This window comes from Diprion similis, chromosome 14 (genome assembly GCF_021155765.1).
Source record: "Diprion similis isolate iyDipSimi1 chromosome 14, iyDipSimi1.1, whole genome shotgun sequence".
Classification (NCBI taxonomy): Eukaryota; Metazoa; Arthropoda; class Insecta; order Hymenoptera; family Diprionidae; genus Diprion; species Diprion similis.
Window position 1 is genome coordinate 6276155 of NC_060118.1, and position 24922 is coordinate 6301076.

At 37.9% G+C, this 24922-nt stretch overlaps 3 protein-coding genes across 6 annotated transcripts; 1 reads left to right on the top strand and 2 right to left on the bottom strand.

The window, feature by feature from the left end:
* The first annotated feature begins 368 nt into the window (after positions 1-368).
* Positions 369-3650, top strand: LOC124414721 (short coiled-coil protein B). Its single transcript, XM_046895754.1, has 4 exons — positions 369-810; positions 964-1083; positions 2643-2729; positions 3013-3650. The coding sequence occupies exons 1-4, from the start codon at positions 732-734 to the stop codon at positions 3153-3155; spliced, it is 429 nt and encodes a 142-aa protein (XP_046751710.1). The 5' UTR covers positions 369-731; the 3' UTR covers positions 3156-3650.
* Positions 3651-5482: 1832 nt separating this feature from the next.
* On the bottom strand, positions 5483-10805 carry LOC124414586 (amino acid transporter AVT1C). 2 transcript variants are annotated; one of them, XM_046895563.1, is made up of 9 exons: positions 10432-10805; positions 10138-10258; positions 9438-9550; positions 9200-9332; positions 8572-8706; positions 8240-8349; positions 7944-8150; positions 6914-7387; positions 5483-6134 (listed from the first exon to the last, which is right to left on the bottom strand). In XM_046895563.1, the coding sequence occupies exons 1-9, from the start codon at positions 10568-10570 to the stop codon at positions 6031-6033; spliced, it is 1536 nt and encodes a 511-aa protein (XP_046751519.1). In that variant the 5' UTR covers positions 10571-10805; the 3' UTR covers positions 5483-6030. The 2 variants fall into 2 exon arrangements, with proteins under 2 accessions (XP_046751519.1, XP_046751517.1); XM_046895561.1 differs by having other exon boundaries at positions 5483-7387.
* A 779-nt stretch (positions 10806-11584) lies between these two features.
* LOC124414403 (DNA-directed RNA polymerase II subunit RPB1) lies at positions 11585-24144 on the bottom strand. 3 transcript variants are annotated; one of them, XR_006930038.1, is made up of 12 exons: positions 23990-24144; positions 22719-22988; positions 20218-22628; positions 19091-19341; positions 18799-19004; positions 18078-18504; positions 17595-17827; positions 17126-17514; positions 16645-16763; positions 16336-16530; positions 14437-15695; positions 11585-11595 (listed from the first exon to the last, which is right to left on the bottom strand). XR_006930038.1 is itself a non-coding variant. In XM_046895341.1 (12 exons), the coding sequence occupies exons 1-12, from the start codon at positions 24065-24067 to the stop codon at positions 14554-14556; spliced, it is 5511 nt and encodes a 1836-aa protein (XP_046751297.1). In that variant the 5' UTR covers positions 24068-24144; the 3' UTR covers positions 13410-14553. The 3 variants fall into 3 exon arrangements, 2 of the variants coding, with proteins under 2 accessions (XP_046751297.1, XP_046751296.1); XM_046895341.1 differs by lacking the exon at positions 11585-11595 and having other exon boundaries at positions 13410-15142; positions 15353-15695; XM_046895340.1 differs by lacking the exon at positions 11585-11595 and having other exon boundaries at positions 13411-15695.
* Between the last annotated feature and the right edge of the window lie 778 nt (positions 24145-24922).

Here is a 24922-nt window from a genome sequence, read left to right on the forward strand (position 1 = left end):
GCTGAATAATACATTTGAATGGGTCAAGTTGTAATTCCTTCCACCATGCTACGGACAACGGTTGCGACCTGAAATGAACTAGCAGCGCTAAAAACTCCCTAGAATAGAGGCAGAGCTACCGACGAACTGGGCTACGCAAAAGAGATAAAAGATTGTTGACAGCACTGGGAGCTAATATCGGAACGCACTACAAGGAACGCACCTATATTGTATACCGTTCTATAGTCTGGTTTGCAACGTCGAGACATAGCTAGCCGGAAGTGGATAGGCATACATGAGTATCACTATACAGTCTATATTTGAACAATATACGTCCATTGTAGACCGAGCTTAAGATCGCCCATTCCCGTTCATCATTTATTTCTATACAGTTATGAACCTCTTACTGTCTTGTTTCACGTTTCATGACTCATAGAATCGTCTGCCCCCGCTGCTGCCTGCCAATTTTTGTTAAATGGCCAACATTTTAACGTGCGGAAGTCGATTAACCGTAAAGTAAATATAAAATTAATGAAACTCGTTAATCATTAAGCACAAATACTCCCATTAATTCGAGTGAAAATTAACTCACAATTGGACATCAACGAAGTAATAAACAAATTGCAAATCCACTGGGTGAAATTCCTAGTAATAAATGTGTTGAATCAATACAGACCGACGTCAAAGAGCAGCTCTACACTTATTACGTATCAACGCAAGCCTTGATTATTTAGCGAAATATAAACCCGGCGATGTCTACGTCGATGATGTCCGGGGCTAAATTACAAGATGACATGAGTAGCATACCGTTAGCAGATGACGATCCTCAGGGTAGGTATTGCACATAAGAACATGCAGATGTGTCCACTTTTTGACCTACATAATCGTGAAAAACAATTGTGCACGTCATTAATCTCGTTCAATCGATTCCCCAACAATGTTTCATTGGATTACCCTATTTCAATGAACGATTTTACTTTTTAGTCATTATTCCTGAGGAGGAAGCTCCCGACAACATGTCCCATGTTTCGGACATTCTCGCACATGGCAGGAGCATGGACTCCATCCCTTCAACATTCACCAATGGCAGTAGCAGCCCTAACAGTAATACATTGTCGTATTTTCTATCCAATGAATCACATAGTGCAATCGTTATCAACTTTCCCAGTAGAGTGAAACTTCTCTTAATGGGCGCCTTTTAACAGCAGGCACCTCTTCATATCGGACAAGTTAGAAATCTTCAGCAGCAAAGCGTAATGAGAAATATATACCTCCTGACAACGGATACCTCGCTATAGCGACCAAGATTTCCGGTCCCGAAGTTGACCGCTATTGAGAAGTTTCACTCTACAGATATGAGTTTTATGTATTATTATACCACTTTGGATGCACAGGGAAAACCAGTGTACAGGAAAATGTTGTGAAATTCTAGGAAGCTTACAATTAGTATGAAGTTATCCTATTATCATTCTGGGGAACTTCTTAAATGGATTTTCCTTTCTTTTTAGTATCGAAAAAGTTGCAGTTTTATTCCTCATGTCATTCAATCATCAATTATCATTCCCAGATTATTACCAATAATCCTGCCAGTAAAGTCGCTTAAAGTAGTATAGATCACATTTTTGCAGAACTTTACTGTAAGTTATTTTTCAAGTAAACGTCTTGATATTTTTACCCTTTTAGTTTATTTAACATTATGAAAAAATATGTCACCGAAATGCAGTTCTCGTCAAAGTTCGAGTTTTAAATGTATATGTTACTTTTCATAAACTGTGGTATGAGAGATAGAAATAAATAGTAATCCTGCAACTTTTGAAAGCGGAAACTGACATGTTTCTCTAAAGTTTACCATTTGAATGAAATTTTTATCATAAAACATTCAGTAAATCAATTGAATTTTCAGTCAAGAAGACTTAGAAATGTCAAAGAATTCATACCTGTTTTTCATTATTGCTGTTCCGATCAATTGGTATTTAAATTTTCATCTAATTATGTTAATTCAGTTTTGATGTATGTTGATTTATCCAGTGACTAAGATAATTACTTTTTTTAACTTACTGGATCAGTTGATAATATTTCAAACACTAAAAATTGTGAAAAGAAAGTTTGCAATCATGTCCATTATTGCCCATGATTACAAGATAATTTGTATTATTATCCAGATGCACATAGAATTCATATAAATAGGAGCTTCCTAATCTACTCAGAAAAGAGAATTATTGATTCCGTAATATATTTCTTGGGGTGTGGTGCAAAGAAATGTTGCTGTAAATAATTTTTTTCTGAGGCAACAAAGATTTGGAAGAATTAACTGGATAGTACAGGCTTTTCGTAACAACAAAAGAATTGGCAAAACCAAATTCAATCTAGTTCAACCAATGAAATTGATGTTTTAGTTTGTACAATTTATATAATTTCGTCAGTTTATCTTCAATAACTTTTATTTCTTTGTTTTTTTCGAATTAAAATGATTTTCATTGTCATTTGGCTTTACAGGAATACAATTTTCCTAAGATATTGAATAACAATGAAATATCCCCCCCGAAAATGTCTGTGAAAAAGCTATAACTTTCGTCTACATTTTTATGGACACCTATAAGTATCTGTTGATAAGATTTCCCGTTTCGTATTGTTTATACATAGTTTATTTAAATTTTTCCTAGGTTTGGATCCGGACATTAGCCCAGACGAACAAGAAGAAAAAGCCAGATTAATTGCTCAGGTCTTGGAATTGCAGAATACTCTGGACGGTTCGTACTATTCCATAGATATTGTTACTTCGGATTGATACTTCCAAAATATTAACAGTTTGCTGAATATAAATCCTAATTGCATCGTAATGCTCTTTAAAATATTTATTCAAATTAACATTGTATAGTTCAATATTGGCTGTTGGAGTCTGAAAGTCATCCTGTGTAAGCAAGAATAATATGGATAATAATTATGGAGGAAAAATAAACGGATTTATCTTCAGCAATATTAATTGTAAAATATGGATCGCATAAAGTCCAACGCGTTCAATTGTTTTTACAGATTTATCCCAAAGAGTAGACAGTGTCAAGGAAGAAAACTTGAAGTTACGAAGTGAAAATCAGGTTCTCGGTCAGTATATTGAAAACTTGATGTCAGCTTCGAGCGTTTTTCAATCCACGAGTCCAAAATCGAAAAAGAAGTGAATTGTGTGTAAAAATTATTCTAACCATGAAAAAGAATGTTAATGCTATATTCGCTCCCCTGGGCCAGTACGTATGACTTGATTTTATATTTCAATGATATTTTTGGTCCAAAAGTGTAGGTGAGACGTATGTATGCGTACACTAGTAAACTTTTACGTTATGCACAGTTTTAGCAGTTATAATTTCTATAGATCTGATACTAGTGCATTTACGAAAGACCATCACATTTGTAGTATGGCTTTATCATAGTACTCGTAATATTATAAATAACTGACTATACTCAGTTTATATGATAAATTTTGCCTTATCAATTATCGACATATTATATCACTTTACTTTGCAAAGTTCGCACTATTGATTGTAAATATAAAAGCGAACACAAAAATTATGTTGAGTGAGACAAGCTACATCCGTTTAGTAAATGCCAACTCAGACTACTGAGTTAACTAGTCTTTTCATACTTTTGGAAAAGTAGTCGAACGAAAAAAGAAAGAGACACGAAAAGACCCATTGATGAAATATTATACAAAGAAACAAATATTCATTGAAGAAATTTACTTGCGATTCGAATTTCAACATACATGTGGGTACATGTGTATGTAATGTATGTAATAATTTAATCTGCACATGAGAGAAAATGTTTTAGTGTCGCCTGTATACAGGGCTCGAGCTTCAAGAATAACGTGCTTTTAACTGTGACACATTTATTATAAAAGAGTTGAATTCACACTTTATACATTTTTTACCACAGTGTGCTTAAAAGCTTACATACACAGACACACACACACACATATATGTGTATATATATATAGATATTTAATATTCCTATATATTAAAAAGTACATTATTTATATTCACAAAAATGATTCTATATTACATACCTAAATTGTGTTGGGCATTTAATATCCCTTTTGGGTGAATGATTTAATCGCAATTTAGGTTGAACCGTGTATACAAACTGATGATGAAAAAAAGAAAATGAAAACGTAAATATTATTCGGTTTTTTGATTTATTTTAACCGAGTGATATAAGATCTATTAATTTCATTTATGTTGTGAGATTCTGATTGGACTATCATTTTCCATGTACGCCTGTTTTCTTGCCTTGTAACATATTGAATATGAATATATGATATTATTCGAGCATAATTTATGCGCAACATTACATGACATAAGAGAGTCTATAAAATACTGTAAATGTGTACTAGCATAGGTAAAACGCATAATTATATTCTTTTAGTGATAATTATCACATAATTTACGCATATTTTGATGACCAAGAAGGAGTGAAATAGAACCAAATCCTAAAACTATTTAGCCATCTTTGAATGACACAAAATCACGGTTTTCAAGTGGAGCTTTGCTTGATCGATTTGATAGCAGATTTTTTGATCGCTGTATTATTTATGTAGATGTACAAAATATAAAAATCAATTATACCTATACATAGTGACTTGAAATAATTGTTACGTACCAAGTCGCATAACAAATTAGGAATCTATGTCACGAGCAGATTACGCGAAAGGAAAAGAATTTTACATGAAATGAATAGCCGGAAAAAGGAAGAAAAATGTTTAACGATTGTAATGAAAACATCAATGAATAAATCCGTTGCAAAAATACCAAAGATAATGAAAATTGTTATTGCTGTCCTGAGGCCCAAAGTACCCATTTGATCCAGCATTCATCAATCTCATCGTAGATTATTCTTCTATACTTTTCTATAAATTTTTATGAAAATGTAAAAATACATTGCTATGTGAACTGCATTTCCAGATATTGTTTTGTTTCCGAAAATCATGACAACTCCAACACTTTATCCTAGTTATTAGAGCTATATAAATTATCTAAGAAAGAAATCACGGTCATCTCCCCGAAACGTTACTCTTGCGTTATTCGAGATAGCGATTTTCATTTCCTGGACCCTAATAAGCAGAAAGTGCGTTTCGACATTATGGAACTTTTTGAGTGACTCTTGAAGTCATTAACATTGGTAGCTGGTAGCTAGGTTGTGATAACGGTCAAATCATCAAAATTATGAATTGTAAGCATTATAAGCTAATAAGATTAAAACGCTAAAAAACTTTTCAAGTATCACGCTACGAGATGTTGTTATAACATGCAACTGATGGTAGCAGGAAACAATATGAAAAAGATTTCTGATGTAATAGAGATTTTTCACGTGGCAGGTTCAAAACAGATTTTAACGAATAAAGTTACATAAGTGAAAGATAATTCCTCTGAAAATTATTTCATTTATTGTTATTCAATGATTCGTGCAATTGATTTGAAATTTACTTACGTTCATATTGAAATTTGATCCCGGACTCTATAAAATATAACTTTGACTAAGGTAGAGTATAGCTCAAAGGATCATCCTTCAGTATTTGTATAATAAATGATATAATGAAGTTCCAGAATAAGGGCTCACAATAATCAGTATAAGTCGTTAAAGACTTTCAGTTCAGGACTAATGTTTCCTCCATCTGGATGGATCCCGGTGGATCCGGGGTTATTTAATGATTATGTCATGAGATGCGTATTAATCATCTTGTCTCGTATTGTGATCGTTTCTCTTGAAAATCAGATAGTTACAAATTGAATTGCATACCCTTGCAACATTTAGAATTGTGGTTAAGATTCGAGTTCCAAGTGTGATTCGTATCCTGAAATTGAACTTTTTTTGATACTTTTTGTTTGAAAACGCAGATTAAAGCGACTTGGCTATACCTATAACTACACCTTATCCAGATTTTAGACTTGTCTTTGAAGTGTTTGGTTTCGTGTTATTCGTACACTGTAAACAAAAATTTCAATAGTGTATCTACAGCAACTCATTTTAGGCCCTTTTTAGACATCGCACAATTCCTGAGAATCAGAGGTGGACGCCATGTGGTAAAATCGGCAGGTCACCCCATGTATTTGATTTCTGGTACATGGAAATAACCATTGAAAGATAATTCGCGAAGGAACAATTATCTGAAAAACAAAAACACAAAAATGACTGCAACTAGACATGGAAGTATAAAATATTAGGCGAAAGGTGATCATTTACATGTCGCATGTAATATTACAATTGTAATTCTAATTTATTTTTTTAAATTTGAATCTCGCAATACGTTTTTCGCATCGTTTGCTCGTGTGTTTGATTACTCGCTGGTTTTAACATATATCGCATAGATACTCTATACTGTTCAAAAGTAATTATGCTTATCGTTTACCAATTATTTTACAATAACATTTAAATTCTCGTCAGAATAAGGTGAGTTTACCAGTTATTGACACATTTAGATTCATGTATTGAACGTTTTTATTTTCCAAAATTATAAATTGACTGCACAAATTGTGAATTTCTCGATGACTAGAACTAAATGCTATTATGGTTAGACACCACAAATATATTTTTCAGTAATTTCAGAACTAAGGATCTAAACAGATAAATGCAACCAAAAAAGGTCAATAACTGGGACACTCACCCTACACCGGATATCGAGTATACTACTAATTTTCGGTCTGTAAAATTAATTTTACATCCGTAACATTAACTGTTCATACAATTGCGCGTATTCAGTGAAAATCTAAGCCCTTAGCAGCTGCCGAAACGTTTAGGATGCAGGGTGGTGTAAACTCTACGAATCTGATTGTGTTTTTGACATTAATATACGTTGAGGAGATGGTCAATATCACACCCAGCATGACAACCAAGTGTCCAAACCAGTCGTTTAGTCTCTCCGATGTGTTCCATCTGGAATACCTACCAGAGGTAAACTGCGAATGACTCGTTCGTTCTTTTACCACAACAGGCTTACTGGCATCCAAATGTACCTGCTGTTCGGCAGTAGTCTCGCCTTGATTGTCATCCTCTCCCATAAGCTCGCCGGTTTTACCAGTGTCATAATACACGAAGGAGTGACAACTCGTTGGGTCGATGTTAGTTTCGAACTTGAACCCGTAGTGCACAGACTGGGAATGGACTCTGGGGTCAGCGATAAGGTTGGAACCTCCACGCTTTTGATAGGCGGAAAATATGTTGGGTGTTGAAGACCGCTGAACCGCTACTTGGAGCTTCTTGATCCTGGAGTACATCAGTGGGGGCAAAATGAAGACCAGAGGACCCGTCAAGGAACCCCCAATCAAAGCCATCACGATGTCGAATCGTGGTACTGACTCGCCTAACGCAACAGCCAGGAAGACCAGCGCAGACCTTGTGACGCATCGCTTCCAACTGAACGCTGAAATAAAATCATTGACAGAATGAATTGGAAACGTTGTTTTAAAGATAATGGACACAATATAACATGGGCTAACACGATTCATGTCCGTTAGTAATGTATTAAATTAGTTTTATTTCAGTTCTTTTGTCTCAAAAACGAACAGAACTGTTATTATCCTTCAGAGGCTTTATTTTTGTAACCAGACAAGCAATATTTTGAAGTTTGTTCATGGATAATATAACTGAATTGACCCGAATGCCGGTGCTTATTTCCATAAAGTGAAAAAAAATTTGTCAATATGTTGATGCTGAAGAGGAAGAAGATGACGAGGAGGAGGAAGAAGAAGAAGACGAAGAGCATTAAGAAGAGACTCAATCAAATGGATTAAATTCTTCTCTGAAGCAGTTTACCGAAAAAGATGCAGATTAGGAAGAAGAAGTATAATGGATGTGAAAAATGGAAGGAATTCAGCGCTAGCCTCCACCGAATAGTATACCTGCACGAATCTAAAATGTGCAAGTGCAAGTTACTTCAATGGTTTCATCGACTCTTCGTGATAAGTGTGTATACGTACATCTTTTAACACGAAGCTTATCCTCCACGTGCTGAAACAAAGCTGAGTGTCCGATGGCACTGGAAAGACAAAGCTGAAGTGCAGCGAGCAAGATAGCCGCGTGTGTTGCAAAACCTCCTGGCACAAGTTGTAAGACATTCGCGGTAATCCTGTCTCCATATTTCCAAGCTGCCAGACCCGTTGATACCGTAAACAAAGTGCCTGTAACTGCAGTTCCAGAGGAAAGTTTTGAATGCCAAAATTAACTGCATATATAAGCTATAGTATAATTATCAGAATGTTGTTCCCACACTTACAAAGAAATGAGCTGATCACTGCCTTGCTTACATCCTTTGGTTGCAGCATATCCACCTGGATGGTCATCAGCGTAGGATGAACGTCGAACTGGAAAGCGAGGATGGCATAGCTGACGGAAGAAGACACTTGCATTATATACGATTCATAAGAAAAAATTGTGCCAGAGAAACATAATTAAGGCTAACAATTGCCCCTGCATCGGTGCTAAAAGTACTAATCTGTACTCAACAATGCTAATCATTTTTATAATCCAAAAGCAAATTTAGTACGAGCTTATTTTTAACAGACAGCATAACATTTTAGGAGAAGGTGTCTCTGTGTCCAATTTTACCCAGAGATGAACCGTTCCCACGGTGGCCAGAGAGGCACTGGCTTCGGTTCCGCGATGACGTCGTCCGACGCGATACACCACCAGGTCAAAGTTGCCGTGAGTGTGACCACCAGCGTCGAGCACATTGCCAACCACCTTGAAGTAATAATGGGATGCTGTTAGTCTGCTGCTACGGAACGGATGTCCATTAGGGTGGTCCTTAATAGGGCCAATGAATGTTGTTTTTTTTTTTTTAATTTTTATGCTCCCAGGGGCTTAAACGGTTTCAAATTGATAAAAAAAATTCACAGAGAATTTGAGCTCTCTATGTCAAGTGTAAGATAATTCGCTCTGTGATCGAAGTATCTTGTGGAAATAACATGGGAAAAACTACAAAAATATGTTATTTCCATTATTGTCGGTATATTCGTCAATGACTTATCAAATTTTAAATGGCAAAATAGTTTTTTCCGTGTTATTTCTATAAGATACTTTGATATCACAAAGCGAACTATCTTAGTGTTCATATAGAGAGTTTAAATCATCAAGGAGTTTGTTTCTTTTTATCAATTTCAAGCGTTTAAGCTCCTGGGAGCATAAAAATTAGAAAATACCCATATTAAGGACCACCCTAATGTACTACACTTACTTCATGTCGCGAGGACTTCCAAGCCACATTATTGGGCAGAGGAGAACACCGACGATGATGAGCCAGTAGCAAAAGGAGAGATCGAACTTTTCCCCTGAGACTTTGATGCCGAAAAGCTGGAGATTCTGAGAAGCTGAAACACGCGATTTCAAGGAGCATATAATTGCCATTGATTCAAAGCATGACCGTGGCTCATCCGCGACATTACTTCGTTCCTGAATAATTTTTAATTGATTACCTACTAAGAGGCTCGGAATCCCTCCGCCAAAAACCGTCAAGTTCAACAGCACCGTCACGCAATTACAAGCAAAAGGTCCTAAAGTCATCTGGGCCACCGCTGCCAAGGGATATCTACACAAAAAAGAGTAATTAGTCGCGTAATGATTATTAAATAAGATGGCTTACCGTGGACTGCTGAAAAAGTGGTTCTTTATACAAAAACAATTGTTCAATTTAATTTGTTATTGAACATTTAGGTTTACCGACAAGTGTTTGGAATAATGTATGTAAACAACTTTGATCGAAAGAAATCGGTTTTTCAGTTTTCTTTATCGCTGCCGCAAATTTCGAACATGTAATTTTCAGAAAAACGTTTTAGTTTCACGTAACGGAAAGTAGAAGCTTCTCGTAACTTCCAGGTGTTTTTCGCTATTTTGCTATTCCGGGACCGTAAAATAAATTATATAAAGATATACACTAACACATAAGTACTCGTGGAGTACTCGAGTGCTCGCTGTTATACAAATAAATTCGAAATAGACGAGGGGGTATCGACTCCCATCCGTAGCAGCGGTAGAATTTCTAATTTCACTGTAAAATCTTCGGACACTTATACTCTTAAGATATAAGTTCAATTCTAAAAACAATTTACACGGCCGTCCCCCCTTAATAGAAGTAAAGTGTCCTCGATCGCGAGATATTTGATTTTCAGCTAGTACCGATTTTTCCGCGTCAACTGTGGGTCTAGGGTCATGGCGATTATCCAGGATTTGCCGAGAAGTCTCGCCGTGTACACTTGAAGACTTAAAACAAGTATCACCAAAGGTATGCCAAGCCAACCTGAAACAGAATAGTTTGTTTCAACAATTGTAGTCCGAATTTCGAGAATCTACTTTATACGGCCTCTTCTTGGACGAAGCCCTCAGCATCTTTTCAAGAATTCTACTCTATCAACGAATCGTTACACTGCAGATGATTCGCTCGATCGTAATAAAGATTTGCGCACGACTCACCGCATTGTATGATCGCCCTGGGCAGGGTAATAATCGGAAAGACCCCGAAGATGTCGACCATGCAGAGGGTGGCAAACAGAAGAGATAATCCTGCCGACTCACTACATTTATACAGTAAGGGAGTCCGCTCTCTTTCCATTTCCCAGTGATTGCGATCCGCCTCGGAGCAGGGCAAAAAGATGTCTATAGCTTGGGAATGGAAGACGAATGAAGACCAAGAGCAAGACCAAAACCAAAGTCAACACTTCCTGTGCTGACACTCGACCTGTTTCTGGTCGTGGTATCGTTCGAAATGAAATTCGATACACGCCTTACAGCAAAACACGCATACAAACTGACGTTCTCATGCAAGGACCATGGTAACAGGCACGAACTGTCTATATCTACTTAGTACAAGTACCAGTACTGACATACATCATACGGTACCGTAGTAGACGCGGTGAAGACCCATAAGGTGAGGTAAAATATATTGCTGTACACTGGTGCACAACAATATTGGTCGTACACCATCACAATCCACGGGTCGTTTGAACGCGTCCTAATCCTCAAGTTCTGGCACTTTTCGTTTTTTTTTTATGTCCAAGTGTTCTCTGAGGTGTAAATATTGAGAAAAATTTTTTTCTTCGAAATTAGATATCGAGCTATTCTAATTACCGCGCCAAATTTTGAAAATTAAATCTTTTCCTGAAGAAAATCTATGAAAGTCGATTTCTATTTGGGAGATAACGTTCGTAAGTTTAAGAGGGGAGTAATTTTCCAATGGTTTTTTGGATATTTTTTTGAAAAACACAGCATTCATATAAAATTTCTCATAATTTTTACCTTATATTTATTGGTATTCAAAAAAACTTTGTAAATTTTTTGGAGTCGAGATAGTGAATATAACTTAATTTATACTGCCCGATGAGAACATATGTAAAAAAAAATGTTGGCACGTTATCTCAAAAACCACTCGACCGATCCTGCTCAAATTTTTACAGCATCTTTATTATACTTATACTTATCGCGTGAACTAGGATAATCGTGATTGCCCAGGTAGTTTTCGTTTTACGAGCTGAACAAATGGAAAAAAAGCAAATTTCAAATAGTTTTTGGTAAAACAAAACCTACAAAAGCAATCATTATTATACTATTTTCGCGATAGATATAGGTAAAATAATGATGCTGTAAAAATTTGAGCAGGATTGGTCTAGTTCTTTTTGAGATAGCATGTCTACACCTTTTTTTGCATACGTTCCTATCGGGCATTATACATTAAGTTATATTCAATATTTCGTCTCCAAAAAATTTACAAAGTTCGTTTAAATGTCAATAAATATAATCCGAGATTTATAAGAAATTTTATTTAAATGGTTGTTCTTACAAAAAATACCCAAGAAACCATTGGAAAAACAGCCTTCACAGTAGACTGGGAAATTTGCCTAGGCTACAACTTATAGAGAGGATCAAGAAATATGAGCAAGATATCAAGCTTCTGGTGAAGAAACTATGTTGCATATCAATTAGCTCAACACGGCAGGACTACTAGAACTACGATTTTTCGAACGTTACTATTGCGGGGTAGTGTACCTGAACCGCCCGCCAAGTGTTGATGGTTTCGATCGTGAGTCTGCTTTGCCTCTTCACTCTTCAAGGGGATAGATCTCTTATTCGAAGTTTAAATTTCAAATTCGTTACTGTCTTTGAAGTTACATCTTAGAATAACTATTATGAAAGTAGTGTTGTATTCAATCCTATTTGCATTTATATCGCTACTGACAGCCCGTCGCGAATCAGGCCGCGAATATTTTTCTTTAGAATTCGCGGAGCTTATAGATATTTTTCATGCAGAGCTCATAGACACCTTAAAAACCCTCGAAAATAACTTTCTGTAACACCTGGCTGGAAAGTGTCATTTTCGAGGCTTGCGTAGCGTGCGTGAAGTGCATTATTCCTGAATAACAGAATTGGCGCATGCGCACAATCGATATGCTCTATATTCCGCTGTAGAAGATTCGTGGCGCATGCGCGCATTCGATATGCTCTATTTCCCGCATTGGAAGATCCGTGGCTCATGCGCGCATTTGATATACTTTATTTTCCGCTGCAGACCGGCATTGGCTTACCTCTCAAGTAACACATTCCTACGCATGTGTTACAAATAGCGTGTGTAGATAATGCGTGAAGGCAATACCTGCCTCGTGATTGCAGCACTCGCCTGTCAGCTCTATCTCTGTAAGGGTTTAGTCAGCGTTCGCATATTCCTTTCCGTCTTGGTTACAAATATCGTTGTACCTCTAAAGCCATTGATCTGGTGGTAACGAAATATAGTCTGAAACCTGACCAGAATTAGCTATCCACAGAAAAAAAAGAATCAAAATCGGTCAAGTATTTCTAAAGTACGTGTGAAAACTTGAGTAACAAATTTAGTATACTGTTCAAATCCTAGTACAGTTACCTTCAAATTTTATTAAAAGTCATTTCGCAGGTAAATATTTAGAAATCTTAACGAATTATCAAAACAAACCAGACAATCAATTTCAAACCTCCTTCGATCCTCCATAATGTCCCACAATCAGCTGTAACCCATGATTATTCAATCTACTTTTTATAAAAATAACACTGTTCAAAATTCAACCTTGACGTCAAAAAATTACGAAAGAATGTAATCATAATTGTTAAAATCAAAGTCTTCTAGATGCATCTCAATTCCTTATAATTACTGTTTGACAGTTTATTTTTCATGTATTCATATCAGCGCACTTGAGTTGTGCCGCGGAAGCAGCCTAAAGGAGTGTCATAAAATTATCGAATAAACACGGCAGTTTACTATAATTTTAAGGCACGACGATCAGCTGTCGGTATCCAATGAATTCACCCTGAATTCGTGGTATCATGAAATACTCGTATCAGTATCAATCCGCCTTACAGTTCTCAGACCAATACAGAATGTAGAATTTATGCATTTCAACGAGAATTTCGATGACGTATATTTTTCTGGAAAATATCTTTATTTTAGCATAAACACGGTTTTACATTTCATATGCCGAAAATAAAGTTTGATTTGATATTCTGTTTTCTTATGTGCCAAGTAATGTATTCATGTATGTACATGTATAAGTATAAAAAACAAAAGAAAATAACAGCACGTATGTATGATTTTTTTTTTTTATAAAAATGCATTCGTACGTATATTCAAATTTAAACGCACAATTGCGTTGTTTCCATACATAAGTGCTATGTGTAATTTAAATAAATGGCGATGAACTTATTGTAATTTACAAATATAAAAGAAGCTAAAACTTATGCTTGGTCAACAATTAACACCGTGAGTGTAAAGAAATTCTTATCCATTATCCATGAACATATCCGTTTACAAATATTCTACTTATTTCCCATCTGCAAGGCTAATATACATACATCACTGTATACTTTCGCACTTCAATCGTGAATCGTAATAATTTATGCGCGTGAAATTATACATTCATGTTTATACATCGCACGCTTCTCAGTGTTTCCATTCAACTTCTTTTTTGTTTTTCTTGTTTTCTGATATTAACAATATTCCATTTCGAGATCTAAGAATAATAATATAACTTACATTTTTATTATATCGCATGACAGTCTAATTATAGGTATACGTCAATCGCAACGTTACTGTACCGGCTGTCAGCACACCCTATACATATTTTACCCTAGTTCAACCGATGATCAAAAACGTTCGGTATGATATACATTGTAGAATATTTGTAAACTCCCTTCGCCCCACTCTCGCCAGGCTATAATGAAAATTGCGAAACTTCTGAATCGATGGATCATTTTTTCTAATTTGGAATGTTTGTGCACACATTTTTTCACCAAATATTCACCATTCAAAACGCATTGGTAAAATATATTGTACAGAAGTCATGAAATTGATAGTAAACCCAACTTACTCGAATTAACTTCACTTCAGAAAACGAAAAATAAGATTCATGAAATTAATTACCATCAGGTCAAACATGAATGAAATATTAATATTATAACCGATACGAGCCGAACAAATAGACGTCACGTCGATATAGTTTTTTCATACCAGCAAACGTATTCAATGAATCAATTATTCTGTACAAAATCGCTTTCAATATCTTAATTACCAGCTTTCTAATCGTCAGTTTCATAGGCGGGTGAAGCAGGTGAATAAGTAGGGCTGGTCGGAGAGTAGCCAGGTACTGGCGGTGAATATGTAGGACTGGTAGGTGAGTAGCTTGGACTGGTTGGTGTGTAGGTGGGACTAGTCGGCGAGTACTTGGTACTAGAAGGAGAGTACTGAGGGCTCGACGGAGAGTAAGTTGGACTCGTCGGCGAGTAGTTAGGACTACTGGGCGAGTACCTCGTGCTTCCGGAAGCCGTGTGTTGCGGAGAGCTCGGTGAGTAGCTGGGGCTCGTAGGCGAGTAGGTGGGGCTAGTCGGAGAGTAAGTGGGGCTAGCTGGTGTGTATTGCGGCGATGTACCAGCGAACGACGGGGAGGTAGGCGAATAACTAGGACTAGTTGGGGAGTATTTAGGACTGCTAGGAGAATAGCTTGGACTGGCAGGTGAATACTGAGGTGAACTAGGCGAGTAAGAGGGGCTGGTGGGGGAAAACGAGGGCGAAGCGGGTGTGTAATTTGGAGAGCTAGGCGAGTAGCTTGGACTTGTTGGCGAGTAGCTTGGACTCGTGGGTGAGTAGCTGGGGCTCGTTGGTGAATAACTTGGACTTGTGGGTGAGTAGCTTGGACTAGTTGGCGAGTAACTTGGACTCGTTGGCGAATAGCTCGGACTCGTAGGGGAGTAGCTCGGACTAGTCGGCGAGTAGCTCGGACTTGTTGGCGAGTAACTCGGGCTCGTGGGTGAGTAGCTCGGACTTGTTGGTGAATAACTCGGGGAAGTTGGCGAGTAGCTCGGACTAGTGGGCGAATAACTTGGACTCGTAGGTGAGTAGCTTGGGCTAGTCGGTGAGTAGCTAGGACTAGTCGGTGAGTAATTTGGACTAGTTGGCGAGTAAGTTGGACTAGTTGGTGAGTAATTTGGACTGGCAGGTGTCATGCTGGGTGAAGTCGGTAGGTATGCCGGCGACGTTGGAGAGTAACTTGGTGAGGCTCCACCTGCCGGAGACATCGGGTAGGGACTCATGCTGGGCCCCGGACTGCCCGGACTGCCAGGTTGCGGTGAATAGACAGAGTAGGCTGGGGACAAACCTGAGGCATCTGATGCTCCCGATGGAGAAAAGCAGGCTCCTCCAGGTGTCATGCCACTTCCCAGGGCTGTAAAAAAGCAAGTTATCAGTTATCAATAAAAATAAAATTTTCACAAATCACTTCAAAGTGGGTTCAAATTTTTGTCAATCGATTGTCAACATTGAACTTGTGTTAAATTAACTCAAATAGAGGTGGATACTTAATTAGATTTAGAAATTTTTTTAATTGTTCCCGGTTTCTCTGACCAAAATTAAACTTTACACTTTATTTAAACTAATAAAAGGCTCGTATGTACCAGTAAATATGAAGCTTAGACTTTCAGCAAACATATTTAAGCGAGCCAAGAGTTTACAAAATATTCGAGCGATACTAAAATTACGAACAGCCAGTTCAAAGTATTAGTAAAAAGTTGAAAAACTTAAAGATCACTTTGAAGATTAATTCGTTGCCGAATTTCAAAGAACATATGCAAGTATTTCAGGTCTGATTTGTACAAAATTTCCTGATATTCCTCTGACTCTACCATATCAAACGAATTTCCCTAACATTTCGAAATTTTTCAGGACTTTTAGATGCGCTTTAATACGGAACAGGTTTTTACTCAGTGCAAAACCAACTAACAATATTTTATAAAATTCTGACAAATCAAACGTGTCTGTATTGTATAAGGCTAAATAATAAATGAATCGGTATAACTGCGACTCACCAGGAGACATGCTGGAGGCTCCATAACCAGGAGTTGCACCCATTTGGTTCCAAGGTGTCATTTGAGGACTCATGCTGGGTGTTGCAGCACTTCCGAAGAACATACCGGCTCCGCCCATCATTCCAGCTCCCACTGCCATTGGAATTTCTATACCAGCCTTACATTTCTCTGCGTCGAGGAGGAGATCGAAACAGCCTAAACGAGAGGAGTGTGATGAAAAATGTGGATTACGGAATAAAATATTTGAAAATATTCAAATCACTACTATCGCAATTATTTGAGATTAGTAACTTTTTGTCTGATAATTACCAGTGCCAAGACGCGGTAGTTGTCCCATGATGATATTTTCAGACACACCTCTCATCGGATCGACTTCAGCGTGAGATGCGGCATCGAGCAAAACATCGACTGTTTCTTCAAAGGAACATCTAAAATGACGCATTTCATTTATATTTAGAATATTCATAAACTGGCCAAAAGTTGTTCCATTGAATTACAAGAGAAACTTTATCCTGCTTTGAGTTTTCTGGTTTATATGGAGAAGATTATCGTTTGCTTTCGTAAGATAAGAAAAAGTAAAAAAAGTAAAAAAAGGTTGCAAAAGTATGACTTGTAGGGTAAAAATTTTCAATTTCATGTATATCATACATAGCGAAAGTATTCTTTTGAGCTGTGTTATTCGTACTTTTTATGAATAATTTACAGCACCCTTGATTTTTTACAGTAATAATAAAGTGGTGCAAAGGCTAAGCTCCAGATGAAATAACGATTGTTACAAATATTAACTCACCTCATGAGTGCTCCAGTATCCTGCCTGTTTATACCGTGACGAGTGATAGCCATGAGATGACCTTTAGCAGTCATGACATCACAAAGCAGGGCAAGATGTCTATAGTTCACGTAAAGACCGTAGAATTGCAGTACAGTATTCATTTCTTTTTCAACTGATTTACGCACAGCCTCAATACCCAGTACTTGGAATATTTCACAGATGTCGTTACTGAATGTACGTACTGGATCAACGTCCCTTTCACTCAAAACTTTCATAAGGCTTGTCCCATCAGTTTCCAAAAGCCATTCAGCGATGGCTTTGAACTCTCCGGTATCAGTGACTACAATACGCTTCTTCGAATCTGTCTGTGGCAAGTGCATGTAGACTTTGCCGATCGCTTCAATTCCCTGTAGAAATATCAAATGTTAATCAATTCTAGACCACTTCATGTCAAATAATTATTATTTGTATTTGTCGCTTGATTTACCTGCAATGTCATATCGCTAAGCATATTGGCTTCGATGCATCGTAAGAACATATCATCCTCCATTTTGTCGACAGTCTCTTCTTCGGTATCTTGAAATTTATTGTCGTCACTGTTCATTATTCTTATTCGCAATACCAATTTCTCAGCATTGTCATCATTGAATATGCAATTGAGATCATCTCCAAACCCAGCATTTATTTTTTCAGCTATCTGTTCCATAGTCAACTTCTTATCTGAAAACAGTCAAACATAAATATTAATTCTGAGGGGAATACACAACTGGCTATATGTAACCATGTTTAAAAATTGGAAGAGCCTGACTTTCTTTTCGTTCGTTCATAAATAAAATTCATTAAGCTTCTAACAATGACCTTTCCAATGAGCATAAAAAAAATACTATATATTTAGGGATATTCTACTTTTTTTTAAAGCTGACAATGAGATCCTCAATTTCCCCAATATAAATATAAATAACTACGATACCTGTCATTCTCTTTCTGTCCAATTCGATACGCAAAAGCCACGGTGAGATTTTGGTCGGGTCGAAATCCGGCATCTCGTAATAAACGTTAACGAACTCTTGATCTTCGGCGATCACTGTATTCTGGGGGTCAGGATCATAGTAGATTGCAGTATTTGCGGTGACTTTTCGCAAAGTCGTATGTTCCAATCGACAAAGTACATTCTTGGCCTTTTCCGCATCCCTGGCGGCTGCTCCGGTTAAGAAGACAGTTAGCGAAGGAGCCTTCGGTTTTTTACTGATATTGATTATCTCCTTTAGTCTTGGCACTCCCAAAGTTACATTCTTCGACGATACTCCAGCAAAGTGGAAAGTGTTCAATGTCATCTGCGTCGCAGGTTCACCAAGGGACTGTGCAGCCAATGCCCCCACCATTTCTCCAGGAAATACCTATTTAATTTGATTTTTGTAACACTTGTTTGTACATGTAAATCGCTGAATTCATATGTTAGTGATTTTCAGTCTATTTCATCAAATTTTTTTACATATCAATACAGCTTCTGGAGGAAACAATCAATTTGTTTTGGTACAGCTTTTTACAGACATTGATTAAACATCAACTTCTATTCCTAATTAAACAGGCTCGAGTTTAGCAAATATGCGGTATTTTAACATTGGTTATGGCTTTTCTCTTCCTTTTCTTTGATTCTTAAAAATATGACGATGAATCTTAAAAAAACAAACCTGTGCTTGTTGGAATCGAGTTTCAATTTCACCGATCAGCCACTCAAAAGCCTCAGTGGACAATCTGAATTCTTCAGAAACACATTTGGTACACAAAGTCGAGCGTACCAAGCACTGGAACAACAGGGTAGCATTTTCGTTAGCCTGTTTGCTCAATCTGTCCTCACCAGCCACGATAATACACTTTTCCAACAAATCCTTGACACCTGTGAATAAATTGAGCCATATGAAATGATGTAAAACGCGTCATGACGACAACTTTGAGAAGAGAATATTCAATCAATTCGCTAACCTTGGATAACTCTGATGGGGCTAAGATCAGTTGGTGCCCTTTTGTTGATGTGGAATATTTTTTGGCCATTCCATATCATTCTCTGCAAGTTGCACGGTAACACAACTTTCGACTCACCGCTGGGAAAAATTTCACGCAATGCAATACGATCTTTGTTCAATTGTTCCCACTCTTGTTCAAGTTCTGAAATCACATCTCCAGAGCCCATCATTTCACGGACAATATCTTCGGTGAATATACGACGAAGGTATCTGCAAAAAGTAAAAGAAGTTTTTGACATTTCATGTACATGGATAGTGACGCAAAGAGATGTGTATCGATTCAATTTTCTTATCCAGGATTCGTAAAATTGATTGCTACAAGTTGGAAACTGTAACTATCAAAATGATTAACTTTGGCAAAATATTTCAGGATGGTAACAATTTTCCTGAAATAAAATTTCTTGGATTTATACCTGATTCTTTTAGCCACCGAACATATAGCAAAATTGTGCTATTTTCACGACTAACGAGGTATCAAAGTATATATAACAAGACAAGAAAACGTGAAAATTGAACATTATTTCCCAAAGCAAGTTTCGACAAATCTATGAAGTACGAATAGAGCTTCTAGATGATTGTAAGAAAAAACATGGAAAGAATAATTTTTCTAGTGGAACAAGGTAATGACTTTTCATGATCGATGCAATCCACTGGCTATTCCCAATCTGTCGACACCTTGTATTCTGGGAGATGAATTGGCTTATTATTTTTCCATATTAGTAACGTTGGAGATGACTCATCTTTTGTTATTGACTCATATAGCAATGTCCAACAAAGAATCATAATAACTATTCACATACGTTTCCGAGTGTAACTATCTAGATAACTCTTAAAGATATACTCAATTGTGCAATAGAAAAATGTCGTTTTCAGCTTGATTTTTAAATATTGTGAGCATTCAAATGCGAAAGCTTAGTAATTTCTCTATACAAATTTCAATTCGGACTACATCTGTAACCTTGTAATTATTTCTCATTGATAAACAGTAAAAGTAATGGTTGACCTTCACCCACTTTTTACAGACCAAAGTGAACTGGAGATATATCGTAATACCAAACAAAACTGAAGTTAATCTTATCAACTTACCTCTCGTTAGTTGGATCAAATTTGAATTTCTTTTCAAATGCCTTGTTGCTCAGTTTAATAGTTGGTAAGTTTTGGAATTCTACCGTCTCTCCACAAAGTCCGTCCTCTCCATAACGCAGCTGAATAAGCTGTCCGACAGAATTTCTAACTGTTCCATCATAGTGGACCATAACAGACTCCATAGCTTTGATCAAACGTCGCTGAATGTATCCAGTTTCGGCAGTTTTGACGGCGGTATCAATAAGACCCTCTCTACCTCCCATAGCGTGGAAATAAAACTCTGATGGTGTGAGACCGGCAAGGTAGGAGTTTTCAACGAACCCTCTTGATTCAGGACCGTAATCGTCTTTGATGAAATGTGGCAGCGTGCGTTTACGGAATCCAAATGGTATTCTCTTACCCTCAACGTTCTGTTGACCGACACACGCAATGACCTGGGAAATGTTGATGTTTGATCCCTTCGAACCAGATACGACCATAGCTTTCAAATTGTTGTATTCCGTAAGAGATTTCTTCGCCGAACCACCAGTCTTGTCACGAGCATCGTTCAGGATTCTGTTTACCTGATTCTCGAAAGTTTGCCTAAGCGTGTTACCTGGTGTCGGTTCTAGTTCCATGTTGTGCGCTTTGTGTATCACCTCTATTACATCCTCCTTGGCTTTCTTAATCGCTTTCTGAATTTCCAAGTATGTTTGAGGATCGGCAATCGTATCTCCAATACCAATCGAGTGTCCCTCGAGCAGCAGCCAGTTATTAATCACAGTTTGAATGTTCCCGTAGAAACGACCGCACACATCATGTCCCAGTTCTAACATACAAATATGAAGAAGAGATCCGGCCGAAGTACCCAGTGTCTTTTTACACAGAATACCCATGACCAATTCCCCATGTTCAACCATAACTTTGGTATCTCCGGGTGATATCCATTTGTAAGGTCCGTCATCCTCCTCGTCTGGATGTGTGCTGTGGGTTCTGATCATGTTCACATTGCCAGGAATGATCAGGGAGAATATTTGCTTCCCGGTCCACAATGGTTTTGGTTTTAGGATGCAAGGTTGGGGCATTTTTCCATCCCAGCTGGGTAAATGCATCAGAATGTTCATCATTTGTTCCTTTTCGATGAACACGTCTCTCTTTGTCATTTTTCTAACGGCAGTCAACGTGTCCTGCACAATACCCATGACAGGCTTGTTTGCTTGAGGTGTTATGATCTGTCGAGGCGTGACGTGGATGTTTTCAACCTCAGCTCTGGTCTCCATCGACTGAGGTACGTGTAGGTTCATTTCGTCACCGTCAAAATCAGCGTTGTACGGAGAAGTGCAGCTGAGATTCATTCTGAATGTACTCCAAGGTAGAACCTTGACTCTGTGTCCCATCATACTCATTTTGTGGAGAGTCGGTTGTCGGTTGAAAATCACGAGGTCGCCGTCCCTTATGTGTCTCTCTACTCTGTATCCGCACTGCAGGTGAAGGTCTGAAGGTTTTGGATGGAATCTGAGATCTATTCTCTCCCCGTTATCTCTGACGATGTACTTTGCACCAGGATACTGCGAGTTACCTCGTCGCACGAGTTCTTGCATTTTGTCGATATTGAAAGGGGTAACTATTTCTGGAAACGTTAAATTCTGCGCTATACTACGGGGGACACCGACTTGGTCAATCCGCAGGTTTGGATCTGGGGTGATGACCGTACGTGCTGAAAAGTCCACACGTTTACCCATAAGGTTGCCTCTGATTCTCCCTTCCTTCCCCTTTAATCTCGCCTTAATGGCTTTCAAAGGTTTGCCAGATTTTTGCATCGCCTTCGGCATACCCGGCATGTCATTATCTACAAGTGTGGCCACATGAAATTGCAACATTTTTATATTTTCCGATATAACATGCGCAGCTGCGCCAGCTTGCTCGTTCCTCAATAACTCGTTGTTCGATTTTATAATATCGGCAAGCTTGTGTGTTAAATCATCTTGATTCTTTGCTGACCCGTACATAACAACCGCTGGTCTGACTGAGAGTGGAGGAACCGGAAGTACCGTAACAATCATCCAATCGGGTCTGGCAAACTTGGGGTCCATACCAAGAATGAAAGACTCTTCATCAGTTATGTGTTTCAGTATCTCCCAGGCACGTTCTGCGGTCAATACAATCTTTTTTTCCTGTGAATCTTCGTTGACGTGTTTCCATTCCGCAGACACGTCCAGGCCTGATCGTCTCAGGTTTGGCTGATACCTACCACACCCACCGTGCCCTGGTTTTTTATCTGCCTGTTGCTGTTCCTGCCCGTCCTTGTTTATGTCCATTTCATCTCCACCTTCACAGATATTCTTGCTTTTGCAAAGGTCGTAGACGAACGTTAATCGTTTCCTAGGCTGTCCTTTGGTCTTCATAACAATTTCTTTTATCTTTGGATTGTGCTGTGGAAGACAAGTAAAACGTATAATGTGACAACGTCTGTTGATTTGGTTTTTTTTTTTTTTTTTTTTTATACTTTTTCTAATACATACTGGACTGACAAGAAGCTTCGAGCAGTAGAAACAAACACATCTCAGTATCTTGATACTCTTTGTGATGAAACCAACGTGAAATACTGGTTTGGCCAAATCGATATGTCCAAAATGTCCAGGGCATTCTGTCATGTTGCCTGCACACGTCTGACATCGGGAATTTCTATCTATCACCCCTTGTCTAGGGTCCATGAGACCGCCAAGCTTCGGGCGGCCACCCTCCATCGTTTCCGGGAAACGTATTCCCCCATCGGTAACTGACATGCGGCGCTGTGGTTCAAATTATTTTTAGATAAGTACGAGTAGACTTTTACATGCTTTTTGATTCTTATAGTTAATTATACGTGCGACATAATAAACTCGAGGAAAATTTCATTGTTTATATTTCACCAGTAAAAAATACATGAAATATAAGACTATGATTAATTTCTTACGATTCTTATAAAATTATCAATTAGGCCATTTTCATACCGCCAAAAAGGAAAAGTATGTCAAAACTGTAATATGTAAAGTAAGGTGTAAACATTTTCAAAAATACAAGTAAACTGTCGGAATATTTCCAATACGCCTAGAATTTTCAGCATCATCGAACACCCTTAATTCTATGATGTTCAAAATAATCCGTCTCTCTACGTACTCAGCAGTTGCAAGGTCGAAGCTAATCCAAATGTCTAACATCATTGGAAAATTATCAAACAATTTGGATGACTAATGACCTAGGAAACTTTGGAATCCCTGTATCCATGTTACATCAGCAAATATTTTGTTTGCGTAATGTATTTACGGTGAAACTGCATCGAAATGCGAGCGTTCAATTCCGTCCTACATCGATAAATTCGAACATATGAATATTAGCATTTCATACCGAGGTCAGTTTTCACTTTTGATCGAGAACGGTACTGATAGCTCATATTTATAGGCGGGAGAGGGGGAATACAGGAATAAACATAGTTATACGTGCATCGTAATACTCGTTAATTTTGGTGTAGCAATCTTTCGACTGCGCGACACAACCAACGAGGAAACATTTCGTGATAAACAAACTGTAGTGGATCTGATTCAGGGAATAGATTAGACAATATTGACGTGCGACGCATTTCACGCACTACTCTTTCGTCGCCCCAGGCACCACCAACAGGAGGATCGAGACGTAGGTAGAAAAACTGACCGTAATATCAGGCTAGCGGCTTCATACGCGTATGAAAATATCGGGTAAGTTGATATTTACGTAGCCTAAGCAATGCTGTAAACGCGGAGGATAATTTACTCACAATTTCATCTGGAGAAAGAATGCCAAACTGCACTCTTTTCACGACGCGCACCGGCGCCTTTGAGTCGTTCGTCGCCATTTTACCGTTTGTGCCATGACGAGCAAGGCACTTCGTCCTCCTCGGCTCTTAGGCCTCTATCAGCCTCGATTCTACGTCGGTAAATTTCGGGGCTGCGTTTCGCGCGCCATCATTCGAATGTGGCACGCACGAAAACTAATTTTCAAAATGGCGACGCTATCACTACCGCGCCAAATTTTTAAATTTTTATTATACAGCGAAATATTCTCGAGATATGGCGTTGACATAGATAACGAATTACACCTTCCGTTAACGAATATGGTGATTCCACTGAAGTATTATATGGCTGGAACGTGCGCTTGCTATTCAACGGCATAAAGAAGCAGCGAGCCGAGAGAAATAGAGTCATGATGCAGTTTTGTCTATCTTATGGCGTTGCGCATGCGCTTATGACGCTTTGTAAAGCATCTGCAAAAAGTTAAGCCATCACTGCGGTTTAAATTGTCTGTGCTTCAGGAATACAGTTTCTCCATGGTTTTATATACAAGTTTGCAAACTTGTCCCGCTTACCGTCCATAAATTGTATAGTTTTAATCACTGAACGCTTTATTACATTTTAGTGGTTCTAATAATATGTATGTTATATAGGTATATACTTAGGGCATACACATGGAGGAAGCCTGCATACTGCTGTATGTTCTTTCGTGCAAGTGGAAAACGGCATAGAGAGTGCTTCGATTGGCCAACTCGCGCCAGCGCTCCAAGCACTCACGCTCGTACCGCAAAACCTACCTATTAAGTTTCATCTAGTTACTGAATAATGTTGTTAAAATGTTGAATTTCTTCTTGCAAGCCAATTATTAAAATTTTTTTTAGCCTATTCAAATATTTATTAATATTTACATGAATAATTTT